Here is a 24,119-nt window from a genome sequence, read left to right on the forward strand (position 1 = left end):
CCTGGACATTCTCATCAAACGCCACAGTCATACTTTCTCAACATCTATTTACCGAAAGAAGACCTTTACTGGCCTGTACACAAAATGGGACTTCTTCACACCTAGGAAATGCAAAGTGAACCTCATCAGAACTCTCACTTTTCGTTGTTTCCGCATTTGTTCGTCACCTTCTCTTTTGCGCTCTTGTTTGAATGAACTGAGGAAGTTGTTGTTACAAAATGGATACCCTGCGGGTGTTATCAATTACAACATTAATGATGTTCTGAACAGGCAGCAACGCAAACCGAAGAATCCAACCACGACAGTCCCTAAAAAGGAAATAATCTTAGTTCTACCTTATTTAGGCGTACAAAGCAAAATTGTTACCAAACAACTGAAGACCTGCATTAATAAGTTTTATGGCTGCATTAATCTCAAGGGTTATTTTCCAAAGCGCTTATCGCATCAAGTCTTTATTTCCGTACTAAGATAGGATCAAACGTTCCCAACTGTCAAAAGTTGTGTATAAGACTAGTTGTTGGGACTGCCAGGATTTCTACATTGGAAAAACAAAACGTAGATTGCATGACAGAAAAACTGAACATTTTAAATCGATCACGAGTAGCTGTCATGCTTCTGCTATTGCAGACCACGTCACGTCAACTTGTCAGAACTTCAAATGGGACCACTTCGATATATTAGCAAAAGGTCGGACAGATACACATTGCAAGATAAAAGAGACTCTGCTAATAAGGGAATTAAAACCCACCCTAAATGATAACGTAAGCAGCGAAAAGCTTTATCTTTATTAGTTTGCATTGTTTATATGCAAATTTTTCTCAGCTTCTGTCATTGTAATTGTTAATTAGTTACGTATTTTAAATTGAAATTTAGTTGTTACTTCTATTCCTAACGGTCACTTCTGAAAATGTATGTTGAAGCATACAAAACGTCAAGTAAATGGTCTATTGTCTGAGATTGCTTCGCATTTCCTTCATAGAAAGTGTCATCTAATCAATTGATTACAATTATTTAGAGAGGAAGCCACAACAGCCTCCGCTGGTTTTCATGCAGGTCCTCAATCCCGCCGAACTAGAATTTGGAGATTTTGGTTTTTCAAGAGGGAGCCGATAACTGCAATTCCCGAAGAAAAACTCTCGAAGCAAAGCGCGATCCAACAACAGACTCAACCAACATGTGGCACCGGACCGGTATCATTCTCGTCCCCAGAGCCCACGATCCTTCTGGCCTGCGGCAGAGATCGCGAGCTCTGGCCGGACTCGCTTTTCTGAGCATGCGCAGAGTATTCGTTTCGTATTCTCAGCCAATCAGATTTGCTAAATTTGACGGGAAGTCCGTAAATCGCGGACCTCCGGTGTTGGACCAGCCCAGAGCTCTCGATCCCTGCTGCAGGCCAGAAGGATGGTGAGCTCTAGGGACGAGAATGGGCCGCTATCGAACCCAGTCAACATTGGTGGGAGGCAAGCGCTCTCACCACTGCGCTCCATGGAAGCTTAAGGCCCTAAGCAATCTTCCGAAATTCTCCTGTGATTTTCTGTATTCTTCACATGTTTGTTCGGTAATTTTGTTAAGTCTCAAATATCGGCGGGTATGCTTGGCAATCTTCGTACGATCTTGGGTGATCATGATCTTCTGAAACTTTTGAAGGATTCCGAAAAATCTTCGGAAACTTTCCAGTGTTTTCATTCACTCTATGAAAGATCTCTGATGATGTTCGACTTCGGATGATCCCGTACGAGCGAATATTTTCTCGCCTGCTGGTCGCGCAAAAATTGGGGCGAGAGCAAAAACTCGACGAAAGGGGTTGGCAACTATTTCGTTCTCACGGGAAGGATTGGTACGCGGACTTCGATAAAGTTGTATCACTTCTCTCATGGTCTGTACTTTATTCACGGCTTCCACCCTTTCATATGTCATAAATTTATTCACTCAATCGTTAATCTCTGCTCCAGTGTTATAAGGACACACAAGCGAAAAATCTGATCTCTTGATTTTGATGGGGAATTTCATAATTATCCAACCAAAACATAACGTCTTTTAGCAGCGTACCTGAAAAGACCTGATAACTTCTTGCTGACAAAGCGCGCCATGTAGTGAATCACGTGAATAAACATAGGAAACCTATCTAAAATAGCCATGGAAAGTCATACATTTCGACAGACACGGTGAGGTAATTTTTTAACATTGCCGCTGCACACTTTATATTCCGATAGATTCTCGTGTTTCAGCGATGTTGTCTCTCAGACTTTCGTTTACAACTCTTGATGTAAAAGTGTAACGTAACTACTGGTCACGCAGTAACTCATACGTTTAGTTCAGTCAGTGATTAAACTGGATTTTTGCAGGATAAGGTAATGTAAATACTACCCACACACTTTTTATCCCTAAAGATTTCTCTTGTTTCAGGACCTTTCAGCGATGTTGCTTCCCAAACGTCCGCTGTAACCCTTTGATGTAAAACCGAAATCCGTTGAGTGTTGCGTGACCACTACTTACGAAATACATAACAAGTTGTGTGCTGACACTGGATATATGCACTGTGACCAAAACCACACCTCTCATTTTGAACTCGACTGTACTACGGTTAACCCTATACTACGAACCAGAAGCAAAATGAGAGCCGCACTCTTCTTAGTTGCAATCTTGCTCGCAGTAGCAACAGTTTCCTCCAAGTCAATCAGCTACGGAAATTGCACAGCGCCGGGCACCACACCAGAAAATGGAGAAATCAGCGCCATCGATGTGATTCCCTGCGACGAAGACCCCTGTGTCCTCAAACGAGGAGGAAATACGACCGTCACAATCAACTTCATCCCGCACGAAGTTGTCACAGCCTCCAAGGTTTACGCATGGGTTTTCTTAGGATTTGAGCCCTTTGCTCTACCCGTTCCGAGATCTGATGCTTGCCAAGGACACGGGTTGACTTGCCCGCTCAAGAGCGGAAGCCAGGTGGAATTTGTGTACGCTATGTTCATCTCGGAGGATTTTCCAACCGGTTCGTTGAAGCTGGATGCGGGTCTGAACGATCAGAATGGCAAATCTATAATCTGCGGTAAAGTTGCGTTGGAGCTGGTGTGAGCTTTAATGAATGTTAAGAACGATTTTGTGTGACAACTCAGTATCGATCGTATTTTTTTTAACCTCGTGAATTGTTATTTTGAAACTGAAATGTTTGCTATCCTGTTCTCGTTGTCAAAATGAAGGAAATAAAAAAAAAAAGGTTTTTCAGCCCTTACTGTAATTTGTGACTACAGTTTTTTCAGTTTTGGGTTGAGTCGGGGAGAGCTGAGATTGCGTGCGAAAGAAAATAACGCAACAGTTAATTGAGGTCCAAATTCGCTCTTAGCTGTTCTTCAAGGTAGCCAGATTAGCAGTCCGGAATACCCCGATAAATTAGGACATCTGTGATGTCACGAAACTCACGTTTCAACCGATGAGAATGCGTGTTTTGGTTGGAGTGTTGTGTTTCAAAACAAACCAAGAGATTCAAGATGGCGGACAAAGAGAGTCGCGAGTACTTTCCAATGCCATGAATGCGGAACTTCAGGAGGCATAGATTTATCTCGAATTGAGTTAAATACTGTCCAAATTATAAAATAAAAGGAAAGTTTGTGTTCCCGTTCCATGTCACAGACAATTCTGCCCAGATAACGATTATCCTCGGACCGAAGGAAGCACCACTGAACGCAATGGGGGCCACGTTTGACGAGCTGCTGTTATCATTCATTGGAAAGAGACCGTACAATCGGTAAGCAACTTTACTCTGCATTTTTCTAAGCACAGAAATGATCGATATGAGAATTGAGGCTTTCCTCTTATCTAAGGACTATCGGGCCGAAATCGACAGCACGCGCGTGTTCTTATATGCCAGCAAAGATAAATTGTAGATGTCCGAAATGTTATACGTTTTGGCTAAATTGAGGAAATGAAATCATCATTAAACAAATTTCACGAGTGAGAAATTCTTGTTCTTTTATACAAAATAAACTAAGCTCGAAAAAATGTATCCAAAATTTTAGTGTCGTCAGATGCAGGGATAGTCAAAAATTCTGTCATTATGTTCTTTGTAAATCTGAAATTTCTCCATTTTGGTATTTATTTCAAATATTTCTTGTATCTATTTGTTACTGTGCTAAAAGATATCATGTCTGATTTCCGCATTTAAATTATGAAAACTTACATATAATTGCTGACTTTCACAAGTTAGTTACCCAAAAATATCAAAATATAATTCCTGGACAGGCTGACAAGGGAGCATTCACAATCCATCCACATGTCCCAAGGTTTTATTACATATTTATTTAAAGTATACAAAACAACTTCAGTCTTGAAAGTGAAATCCATTTTATTTTATTCACTCTTTTGGTACTCTCGAGCTTGAATTTGCCTCTTGGCAGAATGCAGGACCTGAAACAAATCACAAACGCTTAGAAGATTATTACATTGCTTACAGATGTCAATATTATTACAATGTATTTTTCGTTTTAACATATGAATTTATTTTGAATGTAGTTACCACATTAGTCTCATTGAATAAGAGATTGCCTCAAGTGGTCTGATAACTCTTATGTTTTCTATTTTTTATTACATATTCTTAACCAAGCTGATATGTTTCCTGTTCACAACCAATTAATGTTTTGCATTAGTTTCACAATTAGTGATGTTCAACACGCGACACTACATTCTAAACTCTCGTACCTTTTCAGTCTTTGCGTTCATAAAAATTATTTTGCAAAAACATTACTTTCTGGTACATTCAAGCTTCATGGGGAGGTGAAAAGAATCATCATCCACTAGGAACAGCTGCTGTGTGTATAGTTTTTAAACAATGCCAAAAAAAAAAGAGTACAATGCCCCCTACAAACCTTAACTTACATGTTTTCATGGCCCTCAACGTCTGGTAAATGAGCACAAACAATCTCTCTACCCTTTGTGCCATTCCTTGGGATACTGATAGCATCCATTTACAGGGAATCACTGTGTTGAAAGCTGAACTTTCTAGACTAGCCGTTTTGTACTAGAGATCGGACGTGACATTGCGTGACAAGCCGAACATTCTAGATAAGTCGTTTTGTATTGCTTTGTAACCCGGATGTGACGTTGCACGAATTGTTGTACCCCCCTATAGGGGTTGTAGAAACATGTGCTCGAAGAATAAATGTGGAGTAAATGTGGTGACCCGCGACGTGTTTGATCGCTAGCCTCGAGTGTTGTTTGCTTTCGTTTGTCGCCAACGCCGATCCAAATGAAGACGAAACAAATTGATCAGCTGAAGAGAGCTCGCACTGGGTTGAGAGGCTGGATGAACAGGGATTTTGACGCTGTTAGAAAAATGATTGAGTCCGACTCGCGTGAAATTGCTCGCGTGGAAGAAATACTCGATTCGATTGTTACGAGATTGCAGAAAGCCGAGGATCTGCAGATGGAAATCGAGAAGCTCTTGGACGATGACTCGCAAGTGGTAGATGAAGTGGACGCCCAAGGACCATGGTTCGATATGGTAAGAGAACGAATTCATAATGTGAAATTATGGTTAAAAAACAGCCAAAAGCAAAATACAAGTGAGAAGCCTGAACCCATTGCACCATCACCAAAACATACGTCAAGTGCGCCTAAAATGAAGTTGCCAAAAACCGACCTTAGGAAATTCTCGGGCGATGTGTTGGACTGGCCAGAATTTTGGGACATTTTCAGAGTAGCAATACATGATAACGTTGAAATACCTACTGTGCAGAGGTTTGTTTACTTAAAGTCCCTGCTATATGGCGAAGCCGCAGGATACATTGCAAACATCAAAACTGAAGAGGCAAACTATGAAGTTGCTGTACAACGCTTGACATCACGCTATGGCAAGGATGAAGTGCAAAAAACTCGCCTAATGACTAAACTAGCAGAAATGAAAGCACTTGAACAATCCAATAAAGCTATGAGAGATGCATTGGATGAACTTTGTGCAACTGTGCGAGCGCTTGAAGTACAAGGAGTTACTACTGAACAATATGGAACCCGTTTGATGCCTTTGATTGAATCAAAACTTCCCAAGGATTGGAGATTGGTGTGGGCCCGTGAAAAAGCTGGCTTATCAAAGGAGGATGTAACATTCTCGAAGCTGTTGAAATTTTTGGAACAGGAACTGGAAATTCGAGAGAGTGCTGACCAGACTGTTGACATAGAACAGCCATCTAAACACCACCTATCTATCGAAAAGGAAAAACCTTTGTTGCCAACTGCATCTGGTTTAATGGCTAAATCTGTAACCTGTACCTTCTGCAAGGGTCCACATAGTCCTAAACAGTGCTCTGTACCTATGTCAGTTGATGATCGCTTTAAGAAAGTGAAGGAAATAAGGGCTTGCTTTCGTTGTGCTCGAAGTGGACACCGGATGACTGCATGCAGGTTTCGAAAATCATGCCCGTGTGGACGAGGATCCCATATCCCTCAGCTATGCAAGACTGGCGGAGTGAAAATTCCAGAAGTTCAAAACCCCACTCCAAGTACGGGTAGCCCACCAAACCACCCAAGTTGGAATCCTGCTGCCCCTCCTTATACACCAGCTAACCAGAGTCATTTGCCACCGTTATCTCAACCTCCAACAGCTGCTGTAATGTCTTCCGCTAAGAATGCTGACATCAAAACTGCTGGCGTGATGATGAGAACTGTGTGTGTTGTTATTGGGGCTGTGGCTGTAAGAGCATTGTGTGACACTGGGGCCACTTTTACAATGATGCCATCATCTTTGGCTGTAAATATACCAGAGAGTTGTTGGAAAACGTCATTTGCGGATTGAGACACTTGGAGATGTGCTGGAAGGCGAATTCGATGTTGTTGAGGTGACTGCAAGAGGAATAAACCTTCCAAATACCTTTACCTTCCAAGCTGTAGTGATGGATGAGTTGTCTGGTGTTTTTGAGAGGGTGGAGCCTGAGTCCTATCGAGCCCTTCAAGAGGTTGTTGTTGGTTGTCCAGTCCTTGCTGATCTCGCTGGCCCTGGTACAGATAGTATTGGTATTGTGTTTGGAGAAGATTGCTATGACACCATTGTCCAAGGTATGACAATTAAATTGAGGAATGGTCTCAAAGGAACACCGACAATTTTTGGGTGGGTCCTTCATGGTGGAAGTGGATCCATTCCATTTGCGGGTGTGGCTGCCAGAGCTCATGTCCATGCATTTCGGGCCTCTGTTCATGAACAACTGCAGAACTTTTGGACTTTGGACCACCTTGGTGTTGCACAGGAGGAAGTGTTGGAACGAGACCTTGAGCTGGAGGTGAAGAATGCTATCCAACGCAACGAATCTGGGAAGTATGTTGTGTCGTGGCCTTGGAAACCTCAAGCCCGAAAGCATTTAGCACTTAACAAGGCCCTTTGTGAAACAAGGCTTCGTCGCATGGTGAGAAAGTTGACGCCTGAAGGGTACAAAGCATATGACATTCAGTTAAAAACACTCCTCGAAGAGGGTCACATTGAGCTGTTACCAGAAGCCTGCATTCCTCAGTCCTATCTTCCACATCGAGGAGTTGTTAAGCTTGATCGGGAGACAACTAAACTGCGTATTGTGCATGATGCCTCAGCTAAGTCTGAAGGAGGCCTTTCTCTTAATGATGCCCTTGAGAAAGGACCAAACTTGTTACCGCTGTTGTGGGGCATACTTCTCCGTTTCAGAATTGGCAAAGTCGGTGTTGTAGGTGATCTTGAAAAGGCATTTTTGCAGCTGTCGCTTCGTGAGGAGGACCGAAATGTTTGTTGCTTCCTGTGGCTCAACCCGTAAGGGGAGATTGAGGTGTACAGATACAAAAAGGTTTTCTTTGGTGCCAAATCATCACCATTTCTGCTGCAAGTAGTCCTGAAACAGCATTTAGAGGGTTTCATCAGTGAATCACAAATGGCTTCCCAGCTTCTTCGCAACCTTTACATGGATGATCCAGTGAACTCAATGGAGAACACTGAGGAAGCAAGGGAGTTCTGGCACGAAGCAGTGCGTATCTTTAAAGATGGTGGCTTTAACCTGCGGAAATTTCGGTCCAACGATCAAAATCTGCTCCACGAGTTTTCAGACAGCCAAGTGCAGCAACTTCACAAAGTACTTGGGATTAGTTGGGACTTAAAATCTGATGAACTTCTTCCACTTGTTGATCTGGAAGTTATGGTACCCGAGAAACTTACGAAGCGAGAAATGTTGTCCTGTCTGTCTAAGATTTACGACCCATGTGGGCTAGTGAGCCCGGCTGTCGCTCCACTGAAGATTATTGTCCAAGACTGTTGGAAAGAGAAGCTCGGATGGGATGAGGAAGTTAACCCGGATTTGCGTAGGCGTGTTGAAGAAGTATTGAAAGGGTTGTCAGGAGGAAACCATCTGAGAGTAAACCGATGGTTGGGAATAACACCCTCTCAGTGCAAGGATACAAAGCTGTCACTTCACGTTTTCTGTGACGCCTCCTCTAGAGCCTATGCTGCGGCAGCCTACATTCGTGTTGCAGGTACAAATGGGGACGTAACAGTGAATCTTGTTGCTTCGAAATGTCGACTTGCCCCACCGAACGGAGACACGATACCTCGCCTTGAACTTCTTGGTGCCTTACTAGGAGCTCGACTTCTCAATTCACTGAGATTGGAGTACAGCGATGTCTTTAAGATTGATGATGAATTCCTTTGGACAGATGCCAGTGTTGCTCTCTCGTGGATAAGTCAGGGACCGCGTGTGGGTGGAGTGTTTGTCGCTAACCGTGTGGAAGAGATTACTGCTGTCGGTGGAGTGTGGTCGTGGGTTCCAACAGATGAAAACCCTGCGGACTTACCTACTCGGGGTATGACGGTAGCTCAGTTGTCTGACTCCAAGATTTGGTGGAGCGGCCCGGAATGGTTGAAACGACCTGAGGCAGAATGGCCGAAGCACCCAAAGAATGACACAGATGCTGCATTGCTGATGATGGCCGTAGCTGATAATCAAGAACCGAAATATGTGGAGGAAATTGTTGACCCACCCCGAACGAGCAAGTACCTTCGCACTTTGAGAAGTGTAGCTTGGATGGTACATTGGCGCAAGTCTCCTAAAAGCACCCAAAATATGCTGACCTCAGAAAAGTTGCAATATGCCAAAATGGTCATCCTGAAACAAGTGCAAAGGACGTTTTTCTGGAGGGAATTAGAGTCAATGGAAAATAGCCAACCAGTTTACCGCCAGTCTAGTCTGCGGTCCTTACACCCGTTTTTAAAGGAGGGTTAATCAGGATGGGGGGTCGTTTGCAACAAGTGGAAGCGACCTTTGAGGAACTCCATCCAGTGCTGGTTAAGAAGTGTGGTGTTGTCAACCAATTGGTGCTTCATATTCACGAACAAATGCAACACGCTGGTACTGCAACAGTTATTTCGGAACTGAGACGCCAAGGGATTTGGATCCTGCGCTCTAAGAAATCAGTCTCATCAGTGATACGGAAGTGCAGGAAATGTAGCAGGTTCTTGGCGGCTCCTGCATCTGAACAGACACCTCCTTTCCCTAGGTGTCGTGTAACTTGCAAGCGTCCCTTTGAAACAACTGGCATGGATCTAGGAGGACCGTTATACCTGAAGGATAACAGTAAGGTCTGGTTCGTAGTATTTACCTCCATGTCAGTTAGAGCCATTCATTTGGAACTTGTGACGTCGTTGTCTGTAGAAGCGTTGACTCAGGCACTGCAGAGATTTATGAACAGAAGAGGTGTCCCACAGTTGTGCATAAGTGATCACGGATCAAACTTTGTGGCGGCAGCTAAGTGGGTTAAAGAGAAGAATCTTGACATGAAGTGGCAATTTGTGGTGGAACGCGGACCTTGGTGGGGAGGAGCCTGGGAGAGGTTAGTGGGTATTGTTAAAGGCCTGCTACGTCGCTCGTTGGGCCATGATGTGCTTTCCTGGGAGGAATTAGGAACCGCTCTAACCGAGGTGGAGAAAGTCATCAACCGCCGGCCTATCACTTACTTGTGGGAGTCGAGCAATCCTGATGGTGGTGTTCCTATCCCTTTGTGTCCTGAAAAGTTCCTGTTGCCACCGCGAGAAGACATCAAGGAAGAAGAAAGAGAACTAAACATCTCTGATGAATTTCAACGGAGAAAAAAGTGGCTGTCCTCCATGAATGACATATGGAAGAAAGAATACTTGCATCAAGTGCTGGGTTCACAAGGGGAAGTTTGGAAGACTCAGCCAAATCCTTTAAAAGAAGGAGAAGTTGTCCTTGTAGCTGATGACAGAGAAAAACGTCTAAATTGGAAGATGAGGGTTGTCCGGCAGCTCACTCTTGGCAGAGATGGAAGATGCCGTGCTGCGACTGTCCAGGTGAAGTCGGGACTGCTAACCCGACCAATTCGCAAACTGTACAAATTGGAGCTCTGTGCTGAATCTGACAATCTCCCACCCATTACAAGCTCACCAGAGAGTACTGAACAAGATGGTGGGATGTTAGACGGCGAGGCCGAGACGATGGAGGATGAAGATGAAGAAGCTGAACCTGAAGTCACCCTTCCACAGAGGACTCGGAGAGGAAGAGAGATTGTTCGTCCAAGTCGATATAAGGACTGACTAAGTCGCTTTAAGGACTGACTAAGTTACTTTAAGGACTGATTAAGTCGCAACAGGCTACCGCAAGTTGCGAGGTGGAGGATGTTGAAAGCTGAACTTTCTAGACTAGCCGTTTTGTACTAGAGATCGGACGTGACATTGCGTGACAAGCCGAACATTCTAGATAAGTCGTTTTGTATTGCTTTGTAACCCGGATGTGACGTTGCACGAATTGTTGTACTCCCCTATAGGGGTTGTAGAAACATGTGCTCGAAGAATAAATGTGGAGTCCAAACACACTGCACTACCCCTGGCCTGTCTGTTTCGCTGCCACTTCTGTGCTGTAGGTGGTTTTCAACAGGCTGTTGGCTCTCCAGTGATAAAACTGGGGTGCACATTCGGTGAATCCACCAAAACAGAGACCTCCCAAATTTGTTTAATTTCGTCCGCGTACTTAGCGACGTCTATTTCCTCTCTTTTCCCTTTGTTTTTTCCCCCCAAAATTCGGCAAAGTGCCTCGAGCAGTCGAGTATGCTCTTCCATGTACTTATGAGAGAGAGATTGAAAACAACTGTCATAAAAATGAAGGAACGATGCATTACTCAAGCCTTATAACAACAGCGGTTTAGGTACACTTGTAACGCTTCCAATTCAAAGAGAGTTTTCAAAATATCGACGTTGTTTACAACCGTGTAATTTGGCATGATGAAACTTAAACAACACTAGAACCAGTAAAAAATATACACAGCTCAATGAAAAATACGTGAATACTAGAAAATAACGCGTACACTTTACTAACCTTAATATTTGGCCACAAAATCGCGTCTACATCGTCGCTTGACACCAAAAAAACTCAATGATTAGAAGACAGTCAACGTTCTCCTACTACCAAAATGGCCGCTCATTCTCCTTCTCAACGTTTGGTCGCAAAAAGTCCTGGATAATGCTGGCCAGACTCTATGCAAGACTGGAAACAACATACTTTCTTTGTCCGCATAAAAGGTCCGCCATTTTCCCAGCTAACAATAGCTTCATGACGTCATGAATGTCCTAATTTATCGCGATATTCCGGACTGATTAGGTCAGATTGTTTCCAAGCGTTTCAGCGTCAGCAAGAGACTAAATTCAATATGGACGGATAACTATTAAGTCTTATTCATACCAGGTAACCCTCATGTCTAGAGATTACTTTGACAATCTGTTGCAAGCTTCATATACATTATAACACAGTTTATTTCCGGGTAAGGAGGTGTTTCGTTTCCTGCTCTCGTACCAGGCCAGGGCTGGAGATAGGAGGGGACGGGGGGGGGGGGGGGGGTAAGGGTGCTTTGGTTCAGACTCCCATTGTTCGAGATATTCTTTTCTCTGTTTGTTTTCTTTGCATTGTCGGATGATCGACTTTCATGAGCCATGGGGCGGGAGAAAAAGAAACAATCTACTAACATGGCCTTTTAGCAGAGAACTGAGAGTAAACAAAGGATTTCAGAAGAAAGGAAATATCCTTCGCACACACACTCTTTTTAACAATTAAATATACTATAAAATTCAAAATACTGATATCACTGTTCTGTGTTGTTCATGTTTGACGACTACCACTCTGTCAGTATCTCCTAAACTGCGCTTTTATTTTAAAACATTAAAACTAACATATTGAGATTACAGCGATAAACGCACCAGTCCGCTTTTTCACACGAACACATTTCACTGTTCTAAACAGACAACACAACGAAACAAGAAAATTCCGTGACAGACTGAATGTTCCCGTGAAAATTGCGTCTACTACACCACCTTTAAGTCGTTTCTAAGACTGTGCCAATGTTTTCACGGCAGGCGGTCTAGAAGTATTAAAACATTTCCAGCAATCAGCTGCTCCCCAGATCTTCCCCATCTTCAACCTGTTAGTTAGGTCACGCAAAGCGTAAGGAAAAGTTGCGTGACGTTCCAAACAATGGCTGCGCGGCAAACTGGCAAGATACTCGCTAAGTGAAGTTTGATAATTGACTAAGAACGACAAAGAAGTGCAGATGCATTCTAGTGGGATCTAAGAGGATTTTGCCATTTTGAAGCGAGAAACAAGTGGAATTAAAAGAATACAAACTATAAAACACACTTTTGTGAAGATCCTTGTTGAGGTACATAGATACTTTCTGCTTCATGTTGTCCAATCAGAAATAAGGATTACCATCCAGTTACAACTGGGGCACGTCGCAAAGATCGCGGGCTCAGTCTGGGAGACACGTTTTTACACAAATACAGATTTTCTACAAGTGTAGGAAGAGTGTGTCATAATTCATTTGGTGTAGTAACGAACAAATGAGGAAAGACCTTCTGAAGAGAGCTGCTCCATAACATAACAAGGACTTTTCCTTACAATTGTACATCAGTACCCTTTGTCCCGAAAACGACAAACATTTTGTATGTGAGGTTCTTGTCTAGCCGAGCTCTTCGTTATTTTACTCAGAAATACTTAGGTAAGACCATGCGAAGCTCTTTACAAAGTGTTAATTTTCGTTCGCTTCCATTTCCTCAACTTCATTGACAATTGGTGATCCTTGTTCCTTCAGTTCGCCCGCATCCTCAGTGCCATTTTTTTCTTCTTCTTCTTTGTCATCACTTTGTTCAGCTTCTTCCTCTTCCTTTTCTTCTTCTGGTGGCTGTGGAATGTTGGCCATGTACTAAAAAGAAACCGTGTCGCGTTAAATGTTTTAAGTTATAACATCACGAGTATTGGTTTTGTATTTGTTAAGCTCTAACGTGGTCAATAAAGAAAGAAATGAGTTAACGAAAGCAAAAAAATAAAAAAAGCTCGCACAAATGCACTAGTCAATCACAGCAAAGTAAAACACGCCATTTGCTCAACCAATCACCGAGGAGTAAAATCGGAACCAATCGTGGCTTAGCCTCACGCATTTCCCGCGCTTTGCACCGGTTGCGTTTTTGACTTTAAGCTCTGATAGCTTAATGGTTCACTGCCTTACTAAAATGCGTTGTGATTGGCCACATTCGAATTGAAAGCAGTCGAATCAAGCCTAAGACGGAATTTATTCGTTTTACAGTTAATCATACCTCTCTCTGAACTCTCAGTGATTCAACGTAGTGACTGTAGTAGTCATATACAAAGCGATGCATCTGAGGCATATCCTGAACAATAAGAGGTCGTTCAGCTGGAGGAACTCCACGCTTGAAGACAAGAAAAAAAAAAACTATCAGAAAGAAATGAAAATAAAAAGAGCTGTCGTGGAACTAACGTTCAAAATAAGGATAACGCAACAGCCCAGTACAGTAAACGAATCTATTTTCACTGTAGATCAGTCTGGTCTAAATTTCTGAAGGTTTATGAATCTTCTAAACGGAAAATGCATGGTTCGAACAAAAGTTGTTTTAGTAAGCATGGAAAGAAACCACTGATGGTAAATCAAAACAGTTGATATTCCATAACAAATACTTCGGCGTCTTTCACAAAAACTAAAAGTTGAATCACGTTCACATTAACCTCTTGGCAGGCGTCAAAAAAAGGAAGGGGAAGGGGGAGGAGAGGAGGAACTTCGGCAGAGTGGAAAGCGCGTTCCACGTCGATCAAAAGCTCACAATGACCGCCGTGAAGTTAATATCACTCTGCACTGGTCTGGGCTAGTTTTGACACCTGGTTGCTACGCTGCGAGACATCTTGCACGAAGCGTTGCTTAGTGTAAAAACCCTTAAGCTGTCCCAGCATTGCTGCTGTCACTATGAAAAGTAGAACTCGAAAGAACATTGCGCAACGCTTGCCGCATGGAAAACGCTGCGAGAATACTTCATTTAAGTGTGTGTCACGCTGGACGATTCCTCGTGCAAGTCAGAAAAAAAATCGGAAAGAAGTTGCAAGGAATACCGCATTGAGTGACAGCAACTTACACTGTAAATGTATTCAAAAGTAAAATGATAAGGCTAATTGAATGTCTATCCAACTCTGTTACCTGTCGGGATGGTGGATATCTCTCACTTGTAGCGAGGTAGAGTTTCAACGGTCTGCTGGTCAACTGAGTAAGAGAGAATTATTCATTCATACTGATCAGCAATAAATTTCTCCTTGCATTGTTAATACATCATCAAACAAAAAGATGATGAGAATATCAAGTTTCAACATGTTCAAGTGATTTGCACCAAATATTGACTTGACTACCTTTCCCCCTTAGATTCAATGTAATCATTTCGAGAAAGCACATAAATTCTAGATTTTCTGCGGACACAAACTTTTTTTTCTACATTTTGTTCCAGTTAAAATGTTTCCAAATTTTTTATCCCATTCTGAACGAGTCTAACATACAAAAAAATTATGAAAATCGCCAAGAAGTCTTCTAACCCAAGCTAAAGATTGACAATACTAATTTGTTTCTTAAAACAATGACAAAGGCACTCGCCAGATTTCTTTGCTATCGTTACCTTTGCGCGCGTTACGTGACAACATTAGCCCTACGTGATGGCTTTGTGCGTGACATAACGTAAGCATAGGGTGACACTTTGTGAGTAAGGCACCGCACATGTGATGTGACGACCTACTCTGTTTATTTACACTATACACTCACCTGAGCGAAAGTAGGTCTGAGCTCAAAACAGTTCTTAAAGAGGCTGACACGTGCTAGCACATAGAGACCGAGCCTTGCACGTGACATGGCGACCACAAGACGGCGTACATCCCGGATGTGACCCACGGTCTTGGTGCGGACAAGTGACAGAATGATGTAGTCGTTCTGTTGCCCCTGGTAACGATCCACTGTGGTCACCTGATCACGTGATAAAACGGAAGAAACGTCAGAGTCAAAGTCTTGTTTCGTACTCTATTATTATTCTCGAAGTAGTTATTTTGCGTTGGTTTTGCGTCTCCTAAGCTGTATAATAGCTCCTACATACTCCTGTAATGCTCTAACAAACATGTTGTTCTACGTGCAAATCGCGAGCTAAACCAAAGCTAATCCTGACCTTGTTTACTGGCTTTTTCCCGCGCTTGGTACCCGTTTCGAGTTTTCCCGCACTTGGCAGCAGTTACATGTTTTCCCGCGCCTGCCAGCGCCAGTTGCACACTATTAGTTCGAGTTCCTATTGATTGGCTAATAGCGTCTGGGTTACCGCTTTACTTGCGATTGTAATGATTACCTAGATGTGACTAGGCTGGTTTTGTGTCTTAATATAATAATAATAAATAAATATTTATATAGCGCCTATCCATGCCTGCTCTGGGCGCTGTATCATGCTGTCTTCAGCATGATACAAACAGATTAGAAGCCAGCGGTCTATAACACTGTTACTTCTCAAGTCATCTTGAAGAGTAATTCTATCTCTATCACAGACTAAACGACAGAAGCTCAACAAGATTAACATTTAAGATCTCTACACAGTTTTCACCACTGACTACGGCATTATTTTCATAACAATTCTACATTATATCACATGCGCTAGCGCCAATAACAACAACGTAACAGTTCACGGAATCTTCTTCACTACAACTGTAAATGACCAAGATACCTCCCCTCACCATCCATTTACCTTACTCGGTTGTCCAATCAGCGGGTTGTTTGCACACCTCTGTCGTATGACGTCACGAATAAGATGTTTCTGTCCGTTGTATGTAGTCAGGATGGCGATCTTGTCGGCGGGGTAACCAATCAAGCGCATGTACATAAAGATAGCCACAGCGTATTCGGCTTCACCTAGATTCTAAATGTGTATATATATATATATATATATATATATATATATATATATATATATATATATATATATATATATATATATATATATATATATATATATATATATATATATATATATATAAAACAATTATTCCACGAGCGCGCGTTGGATACGAGATGGTAGCTAGCCAATGGGGCGCGTAACACCGAGTTGACTATAACCATCTCATATCCAACAAGGGCGAGTGGAGTGATTGTTTATTAAAACCGCCCCAAAATATAGAAAACTAGACTAAAATAAAAATAACTCGCCCCAAAAAATCGCGTCTACGCTTACCATATTTGTAGAGCATGGTATAATGGCTCATAACCCATGATGGCTAAGCCAGTGAAAACTCTCGAATTGCACTATGCCATGATCGAGATTTTAATAATGACTGTTGTGAAAGTGATGATTGCACAGTATTTGGTAACTGTGTTACATTCAAAATGGTAATTACAACGTTGCGTCTTACAGTTGAAGGACTTTGACAACAAACACACAAAAAATTAGTGTGTTCTACAGTGGCTGGAGTGCAAGGCCACTATTCACACAGAAAACATTAATTCTATGTCTTACTGACCAGAAACAATTTTCAGTGAGCATCATTTCAGATTTCAGATTTTTTTATTTTTTGCACATTACACGATTAAATTACAACATTAACACGGAAAAAACAGAAATGGAAAAAAAAAAAAAGAAAAAAGTTGAACAAAACCAAATTAAGATGTGCTCGCTAATCAAAGTAGCTGAAGCTTTTAAGCTACTTAAAGACTGAGCGAAAGAAGAGGAGTCAGGTTTAGGCTGTGCGTTCTTCAGTTGGCACAAAATGTTGACAACAAAAATTCGGTCGTTATTAAAAACACCATGATCGATAGCACACCAGACCGGACTGAACTTCCTGACTTTTACCTAAGAGCTTTCTTCTCTGACTTTTAAGTGATCTGTGGCATCTCCGAAGGGAAAAAAAACACTAAAACGCTCTGGCCACGTAACACAATCGACACGCATTCACCGATCGTATTTACCTGATAAAAGTAAGGATTAGGTTCTGATTCTCCCACCCCGTTAAAATCTTGCACGTCGATCAGCTGATTATCAAAGAAAAAGCCAGGATTCTCCACACAGTATTCTGGCCAAGTGTGAACATGAGGCAGATCGCCAAGTTTGTTATACCTCCAGTTATAGAGACTACACAAGCTGAAAAATAAAGAAAAAAAGTACAACGGCTACATGTCACAGATCTATTGGAAAGCCAGTGGGATCAATAACCGCAACACGGACGAATTCATTGCAAACGTTAAGCCATGCCACCCTGGGTAAAATACTCACTTTGTTCACAAGGTTTCGCGCTTACCTTCGGCAGAAATCCCTCCGTGCTTCTACTGACAAAAGCACTGTTATTTTATGCTATATGGGAAAAGTTTAACAAGTACAAGGGGACCATTTCTTGACACGAAAATGAAGTCTGTCTAACGGAAAGCGCGGTCACCGAACTGTCAGAGCGTTGAACTTGGGATGGAGAAGTCCTGGTCACAGCCTTTGGCTTGGTCATTGTGAAGTGTTCTTGGGCAAGATACTTAACAAGGAGTTTTAAATGCGTACCGGTGAATTGTTGGGGAGATCTTTAAAAGAAGTGTCCAGGGAGGAGAACGTGGGAGGGGGGGGGAGGGGGAAGGGGGGAGGGGGCTTCGAAGGACTAGTATTTTAATTCAGGGAGAGTAGCTATATTCCTCGCCGCTTCTTGCTAAAGAAATCGGAGTTAAGCAATGAAATGAAATTATACATCAATATCGTTTACCTGGATCTCGCTCGTCCTTGAGCATCAAGTTCAACTGTGGGAACACCCAGGCGTACAAATCTCGTGAAAAGGGATTGTTCCATGTTGGAAAACTTCTGGAAAGCCATGTTCTTTATAACAGGGGGGAGCTACAAACAAAACAGCAATATAGAAAATACCCTATTTTTACAGGACAAAATTCTGTTTGTGCTTTAAATTCTGGCCGAATCTTTAACGAATTGCAAAACTAACAAAAATAACATCGATATTACTGAACTACTGCGAGGTCTGTATTGAGGAAATATCACTGGAGTTTCTTTCTTTAAGTTTATGGACCATCAAAAGGCGAAATCGACAAACTGCCGAAAACGAACGAGAGCATTATCCCCAAATACGGACAGTCCAAGCCCCGTGATTACCATAAACGTTTTTCTACTGAACTCTGCATATAAGTCATTGCTTCCATTCCATGTGAACTCGCGCGCCTAAATCAAAACATATCTCTGTGTTTTTTCGGGCTTTTTTGTGAAGTTCAACAGAAATTGATTTCGCCGATACTAATTCGTGGGCACTGTCACTTAGCGGCCCGTATTGCAAAATCTGGACCACTCAACTCACTCAACCCAGACCAATAAGTTACCACTTACAGTACTCGGCCAAACCAAAGCGTAGTAAAACCAAAACCAAAACCAAGTAATTGGCTGACTACTTTTGACACTCAATTGAAAACCGCTCTGTGGGAAATCGAACATTAATAACAAAATGGTCTCACAGTAAACAAACCTGGTGATGATCTCCGATGAGAATAACCCTCTTCATTCGATTGTATCCATCTTCAGGATTCTGTTAGTGAAGTCATGAAGCCAAGTTAACGAGCTGTCCCTTCATTGGCCAAAAATAGCCACGTGGTACATCACTATGGAAACTTATCACGTCACCATCCCAGTGACGAGAGCAAATAACCTGGTTGCCGCATTAACATGCACTGATCATGTGCGCTTGACCAATAGAATGAAAGAAAACCGAACCAGTTCAATCACTGAATGGACTTTAAACATGAACTTTTCAAGGCCAGGGTCTGTTATAGAAACCATCGTTAACCTTTTGCCACTAAACCCAAGCGGACAAGACTTGAAAATTTACTGAGTTGACCTACAAGCCATTCTACTGCTAAAACTATGGCTTTCTTAGCAAACGTTTCCAAACAAATGAGAGTTTTCTGTATTTTGGCCCAGCAAATTGTTCTTGCCTCATTTTTCGCGACCAAAATGTGGGATCGTTTGCTAGGAAATTAGTTTTTAAGGAAAATAAAGTTGATTCTAACCTGAAGCAAGAGCGGTATGAAAGTCTCAATCTCCAATATCTGCGCAGCTTCTTCCATCAACACATTATCATACTACAGAGGAAAAACAACAATGTGACATGTCACTGCACCCATACATGCTGAAATTGCCCCTTGCAAGAGATAGCAAGTTCAAATTCAGTTCCAAAAAACACCACGTCAGCTTTGAACAAAATTGAGGTCTGTAAATGTACGTGATAAGGTACAGCAAACGTGCTTGCGTTCATTTACTTTAAATTCTACTCGCCTTAAACCCAAGCTCCACCAGATCCCTTCTCTTGAGAGCGGCATGGGTACAAGTCATGGCAATAATCTTAGCTTCTTTCACAAGCAAGTAGTTTGTTCGATCACGACCTACAACAGAACAACACACAAAATCACGAAAAGGGTGTATTATAAAGAAAGCAGCCGAATGTTCACTGCGATGGGCACAGATCCGAGTGGTCTGGGCTTTACTTTAGCTGGAGCGACCAGAGACAAATGTTGAAGAGTAACGGGGCGTCATGGCTAGCAAAAGACAAGCAACATAACATGTAACTACTCACCACTACGAAGAAGCTCAAATGCTCTGAACTCCTGCAAAAATCAATCAAAAAGAGATTACATTCCAATCTTTCAGTCAAGAAAAACTAATTCTCCATGGCGACTTCTATACCCTGCTTTTATTGCTAGTTATGAGAATTTGGCGTTAGATCAAGAAAGTATTGACCTTTCTTGTTAAAAATCGGTATACATATTGTAAGCAGATATTAGATGCTATACGTCCTTTTCAGAAATGAGTTCCTGGTGATGGCAAGATGAAAGGAAGAGTTGTATTACTGTACCTCTAACTGTTGAAAGATCTTCTTGATGTATCTGTAGCAGCCCTGAAAATAACCACAGCAAAGGGCATAAGTAACAGACTGAAGTAAAATTCTGGTGGGAAGTGGCGGTCTTATGTTCCATTAAGGAGGACTTCACAGTGAAAATTCCTGAAGGTCTGTATCATCGACCGGATTTTAGGTAGAGATCAACCAGAGGATATTACCCGGAAGGACACCAGCGTTGAACTCGTGAAAATCTTAGGCCGAGAATCTAGCCAATCAAATCTCTCTAGAGCCACCCGTTCCTCTAACCAAGGCTCCACCGGCCAAGAAGGACGAGCAGCTCTGGGGACGACAATGCAAGACAAAAGTCCCACAGTTTTAACTAACGCAGATTGGGAGCGAGTTAAAAAAGATTTGTTTCAGTTTTTCTCGTCATATACAGCAAAAAATGTACAACAAAACCCTGATTTACCTCAGCAATCTCCATATCTTCTTCGCAGGTTTCCATTTTAAACACAGGCTGAGAAAGAAATTTACACAAAGTACAGAGCTTCGCAACGCAATTCCATAAAAAAATACTTGAATAATGGTAAACTAACAATAAGTATTATCAACGAGTCCTAACTGACAATCAAATACAGAATAAAATATGTAAAAAAAAAAAGAACTAGTCGCTTCTTATTAAATTGTACCCACTGTAGGCGACAACTGAGTAGCTTAAGTTAATTGAATCAAACAAGACTCACTTGCGGTGCATTATCAAAGAATTTCGTGAAAGGAAAAAGTTCTGATATAGCAGCAACCTCTCCTTTCTGAAAGCAAAAATGCAGAAAATAAATAAACACAGTATCGACAGAGACTTATACTAAACACACAAGAATGCGACTTCAAGATTAACTTGAAGTGAGAATAACTAAAGATTCTCAACCGTCTCTTGAACATACTAAAGCACTCATCGGTTGTCACTAGTTAAAACGACGGTTCTTTTCTGCGATTGATATTATTACCATAAATAAATGAATAGTTGGCTATCTTAGTTACCCGTGTTTTCAGTTTTGCCGTGTATTCTTCCCAACGAGATACAACCTACAACAACAACAAATGCGTTATATTTCGAACGTTTACCTAGAAGATACAACAACAACAACAACAGCAGCAGCAGCAGCAGCAACAACATCTTTATTCACTCGTACATTTACAGTTTTGTAAAAATATATATCAATAGAAGGACAGAAAAAAAAAATGTACATTTGAGTCAGGAGACTGAAATAACTTGAAAGTTTTCTATAAACGTTATTTACTGTGAGAACATGTAACAGGCACGAGGCTTTTCATACCTGATACAGGTAAAAATAACCCGCTGTCTCGCACGTATATGAAACATCACCATGAACATCAAGGCTTTCCTACAAAAAAAATTCAAGTACTGCAGTGTCAAAATGAAGCTAACTTGGGTGGAACTCAAATGGCTACTTCACGATATACTAAAAAGGCATTTTTGTTATGCACCACATTACCTTCAAATCAAAGGTACTGCTGAGAGACTGAAAAAACCCCAGAACAAACAACAACAAACAAACAAACAAACACACACAAAAAAAATTGTAAGGTTGCTTCACCTGTAGTCGTTGTACTTCCTTCAAAAGTTCCAGTCTGCTCGCAAGAACAAAGTTCACTCGACCATACCTAGCATCAAATAATAAAGACAGACCATTACAAACCAAAGAAGTTAACAGTTCACAGAAACAATTTTCGTTATAATGCCGCAACTTGGTGTCCATAGTAGCGGAGGTTCCTACCAATCTTAGTTTGTTTTCAGCAAAAAAACAAATAATAAAAAAAAATAAATAGAGACACAAACTTTGCCCAGTGTAATGAGAGTAAGCGAAAGAAGAGAAACAGAAAGGCGGAAGAAAAGAAGAGAGGGAGAAACATGGTCACGCGAGAACTGAGAGCCAAGCGCCTCGAGTGACCTAGCCATCTTGAACAGCTGACTCGTTCTTAATTTCATACAAACCTGCTGAAATCTTTCTCTGTTTCCAATGCTTCTTCTCCGTGTCCCAAACGAAGTAAGTGACGTTCTTCGATGTCCAAAGCCATGATTTTCTCAAACAGTTGATTCAAAGCCTGCAGGAAAAGTTAATAACAACGTAAAAAGAAAGCCGGTAAGTATATTGGCAAGTTTGTTTGTTTGTTTGTTTTTTTTGTTTTGTTTTGTTTTTTTAACAAGGAATTGTTTACATCAATTTTTTTAGCAGCGTCAGCAATGTTTCAAAAATCGTTGCAAGGTGTTGCAAAGGTTGTACTATAAAGGCAAGCACTGCAAAATCATGACTTTGCAGCGTACCGTAAAATCACACGTTAAAGCCCTGGGCTAATATAACTTCATGAGGGGTTTTGGGTGGGCTTATAAACGGGGGGCGGGGGCGGGAGGCGGAATAAAAAATATGTTTCGGCACGACGAGATAAAACGTTTCTGACAAAGGAATTAAAGCTAACATATCATTACAGCTATTACACTCAGAGCGTTGTTATACATATGTATCAACATTTGTTTCTTTCTCTGGTATCATTTTAACAAATTGACGTCAGTTTTTCATGCGGCCGTGCTGTTATTGATCATGATTTTCGTCATAACATTGTCAAAGTAGCTATGGATCCACGAGGCGATTGCCGACCGACGTTTGCAAAGAAACGCAAAAGGAACGCACTTATAATTTAGATGGGCTTATATCTGGGGGGGGGGGGGGGGGAGGTGGGGGGCTTATATCCGGAATAATATCTTTGTTAGCAAATAGACGGGCTGATATCCGGGGGCGGGAGGTTTATAACCGGGGGGGGGGGCTTTAACGTGGCATTTTACGGTATTTCTTCACGTATAAATTGTTTTAGCCATGACATTACAAGACTTGACCTGATTAGAATGAGTCACCAACAGTGTTCTTTGTTCTGGGAAGTTGTGATAAATGTTGGAAATGATCTGTACAGCCACATCTGTCTTTCCTGTACCGGGAGGTCCAACGACCTGAGAGAGAAGAAAGACAAAGCTCAAACAACGCGAGAACTGGTTCAATAGTTTGAGAATGACAAGAATTGTCTGCATAGCCTGTAGCTACAAGAAGTCGTAATGAGAGTGAACATAAATTCATCATTGAAATCCGACTTGTACCCAATAATGTTGCGTTCTGATGACTTGAATGAATATTGAGGTGTATTTTAATAGATTTTCTTCATTTATTTATTTAGTTACTTTTTTTTTTTATTACAACCCAACAAACACACGCTATCATACCATTCTACCACTTCCTACAAAAAGCTATTAGTTTTCTTATTAACGAAATAGTCAGGGAAAAAGCGGACCAAAAAGGAAAAAAAGACAAAAAGACAAAACAAACCATTTTTTTTCAACATTCTTAACGCTTAACGCTGAATTAGCAACGATACCACAAAATGCAAGGGCATGGATATAAAACAAAAAAAACAGTGAACAGTTCTTTTATGTAGTCACACTGAGCAAATTGGAGCGCTACATGATTGCCATGGACGTTGAAGTACTGAAATAAGGCCATATCAAAACTCATAGACCCAAATATTGCTGTCTTCCCTAATTAATAACCCACCATAGTGAGACCCGGCTGCATTCCAGCTCTGATGGCTTCTACTTGTGTGGCGGTGAATGGAACAGCATTCCTATTATATCAAGAGTGTAGTCAATACAAATTGTTTCCTGAAAGCGCTCTTCTCAATCTGTTGGCATGAGATTACAAAGTCTGAAGCTTGAATTAGAGGAGAGAACAAAGGGTCTTCCAAAATTTACATAAAGGAACCGACTCCCCTCAAGCTCATAAATAATTCACCACATTACACAAAGGTAATCATGACCGTGACAGTGTTTGGATATCTGATTTTAATTACAGGGGATCTTTTCGATTTGATTTCTTCGGTTTCTCC

At 41.6% G+C, this 24,119-nt stretch overlaps 5 protein-coding genes across 5 annotated transcripts in view; 4 read left to right on the forward strand and 1 right to left on the reverse strand.

Moving 5' to 3' along the window:
- Positions 1-1,013: 1,013 nt before the first annotated feature.
- Positions 1,014-3,238, forward strand: LOC145485372 (NPC intracellular cholesterol transporter 2-like). The gene has a single exon (XM_081464046.1). The coding sequence runs from the start codon at positions 2,533-2,535 to the stop codon at positions 3,076-3,078; it is 546 nt and encodes a 181-aa protein (XP_081320172.1). The 5' UTR covers positions 1,014-2,532; the 3' UTR covers positions 3,079-3,238.
- A 3,646-nt stretch (positions 3,239-6,884) lies between these two features.
- On the forward strand, positions 6,885-7,769 carry LOC145485675 (uncharacterized). Its single transcript, XM_081464308.1, has one exon. The coding sequence runs from the start codon at positions 6,885-6,887 to the stop codon at positions 7,767-7,769; it is 885 nt and encodes a 294-aa protein (XP_081320434.1).
- A 114-nt stretch (positions 7,770-7,883) lies between these two features.
- LOC145485676 (uncharacterized) lies at positions 7,884-9,224 on the forward strand. The gene has a single exon (XM_081464309.1). It carries the CDS (start codon positions 7,884-7,886, stop codon positions 9,222-9,224), a length of 1,341 nt encoding a protein of 446 aa, XP_081320435.1.
- A 5-nt stretch (positions 9,225-9,229) lies between these two features.
- Positions 9,230-10,552, forward strand: LOC145485677 (uncharacterized). Its single transcript, XM_081464310.1, has one exon. The coding sequence runs from the start codon at positions 9,230-9,232 to the stop codon at positions 10,550-10,552; it is 1,323 nt and encodes a 440-aa protein (XP_081320436.1).
- A 1,585-nt stretch (positions 10,553-12,137) lies between these two features.
- The window catches only part of LOC145483804 (RNA helicase aquarius-like), a 38,184-nt gene continuing 26,202 nt past the window's right edge, over positions 12,138-24,119 (reverse strand). Inside the window, exons 34-53 of the mRNA XM_081462349.1 lie at positions 23,789-23,858; positions 23,083-23,193; positions 22,186-22,295; positions 21,788-21,854; positions 21,506-21,574; positions 21,210-21,254; positions 20,915-20,980; positions 20,641-20,688; positions 20,187-20,228; positions 19,908-19,938; positions 19,610-19,716; positions 19,345-19,416; positions 18,804-18,863; positions 18,042-18,169; positions 17,269-17,440; positions 16,055-16,225; positions 15,097-15,294; positions 14,488-14,550; positions 13,598-13,711; positions 12,138-13,206 (exon numbers count right to left, since the gene is read on the reverse strand). Coding sequence (XP_081318475.1) covers positions 13,033-13,206; positions 13,598-13,711; positions 14,488-14,550; positions 15,097-15,294; positions 16,055-16,225; positions 17,269-17,440; positions 18,042-18,169; positions 18,804-18,863; positions 19,345-19,416; positions 19,610-19,716; positions 19,908-19,938; positions 20,187-20,228; positions 20,641-20,688; positions 20,915-20,980; positions 21,210-21,254; positions 21,506-21,574; positions 21,788-21,854; positions 22,186-22,295; positions 23,083-23,193; positions 23,789-23,858 — 1,918 coding nt within the window. The 3' untranslated portion in view covers positions 12,138-13,032. The remainder of the gene's footprint in view (positions 13,207-13,597; positions 13,712-14,487; positions 14,551-15,096; positions 15,295-16,054; positions 16,226-17,268; positions 17,441-18,041; positions 18,170-18,803; positions 18,864-19,344; positions 19,417-19,609; positions 19,717-19,907; positions 19,939-20,186; positions 20,229-20,640; positions 20,689-20,914; positions 20,981-21,209; positions 21,255-21,505; positions 21,575-21,787; positions 21,855-22,185; positions 22,296-23,082; positions 23,194-23,788; positions 23,859-24,119) is intronic.

The sequence above is a fragment of the Orbicella franksi genome, chromosome 4 (genome assembly GCF_964199315.1).
Source record: "Orbicella franksi chromosome 4, jaOrbFran1.1, whole genome shotgun sequence".
Classification (NCBI taxonomy): Eukaryota; Metazoa; Cnidaria; class Anthozoa; order Scleractinia; family Merulinidae; genus Orbicella; species Orbicella franksi.

Bases quoted from the DNA above. Each gene is read 5' to 3' on its own strand.
- LOC145485372 (XM_081464046.1), top strand. From the start codon at position 2,533: ATGCACTGTGACCAAAACCACACCTCTCATTTTGAACTCGACTGTACT.
- LOC145485675 (XM_081464308.1), top strand. From the start codon at position 6,885: ATGGATGAGTTGTCTGGTGTTTTTGAGAGGGTGGAGCCTGAGTCCTAT.
- LOC145485677 (XM_081464310.1), top strand. From the start codon at position 9,230: ATGGGGGGTCGTTTGCAACAAGTGGAAGCGACCTTTGAGGAACTCCAT.
- LOC145485676 (XM_081464309.1), top strand. From the start codon at position 7,884: ATGGCTTCCCAGCTTCTTCGCAACCTTTACATGGATGATCCAGTGAAC.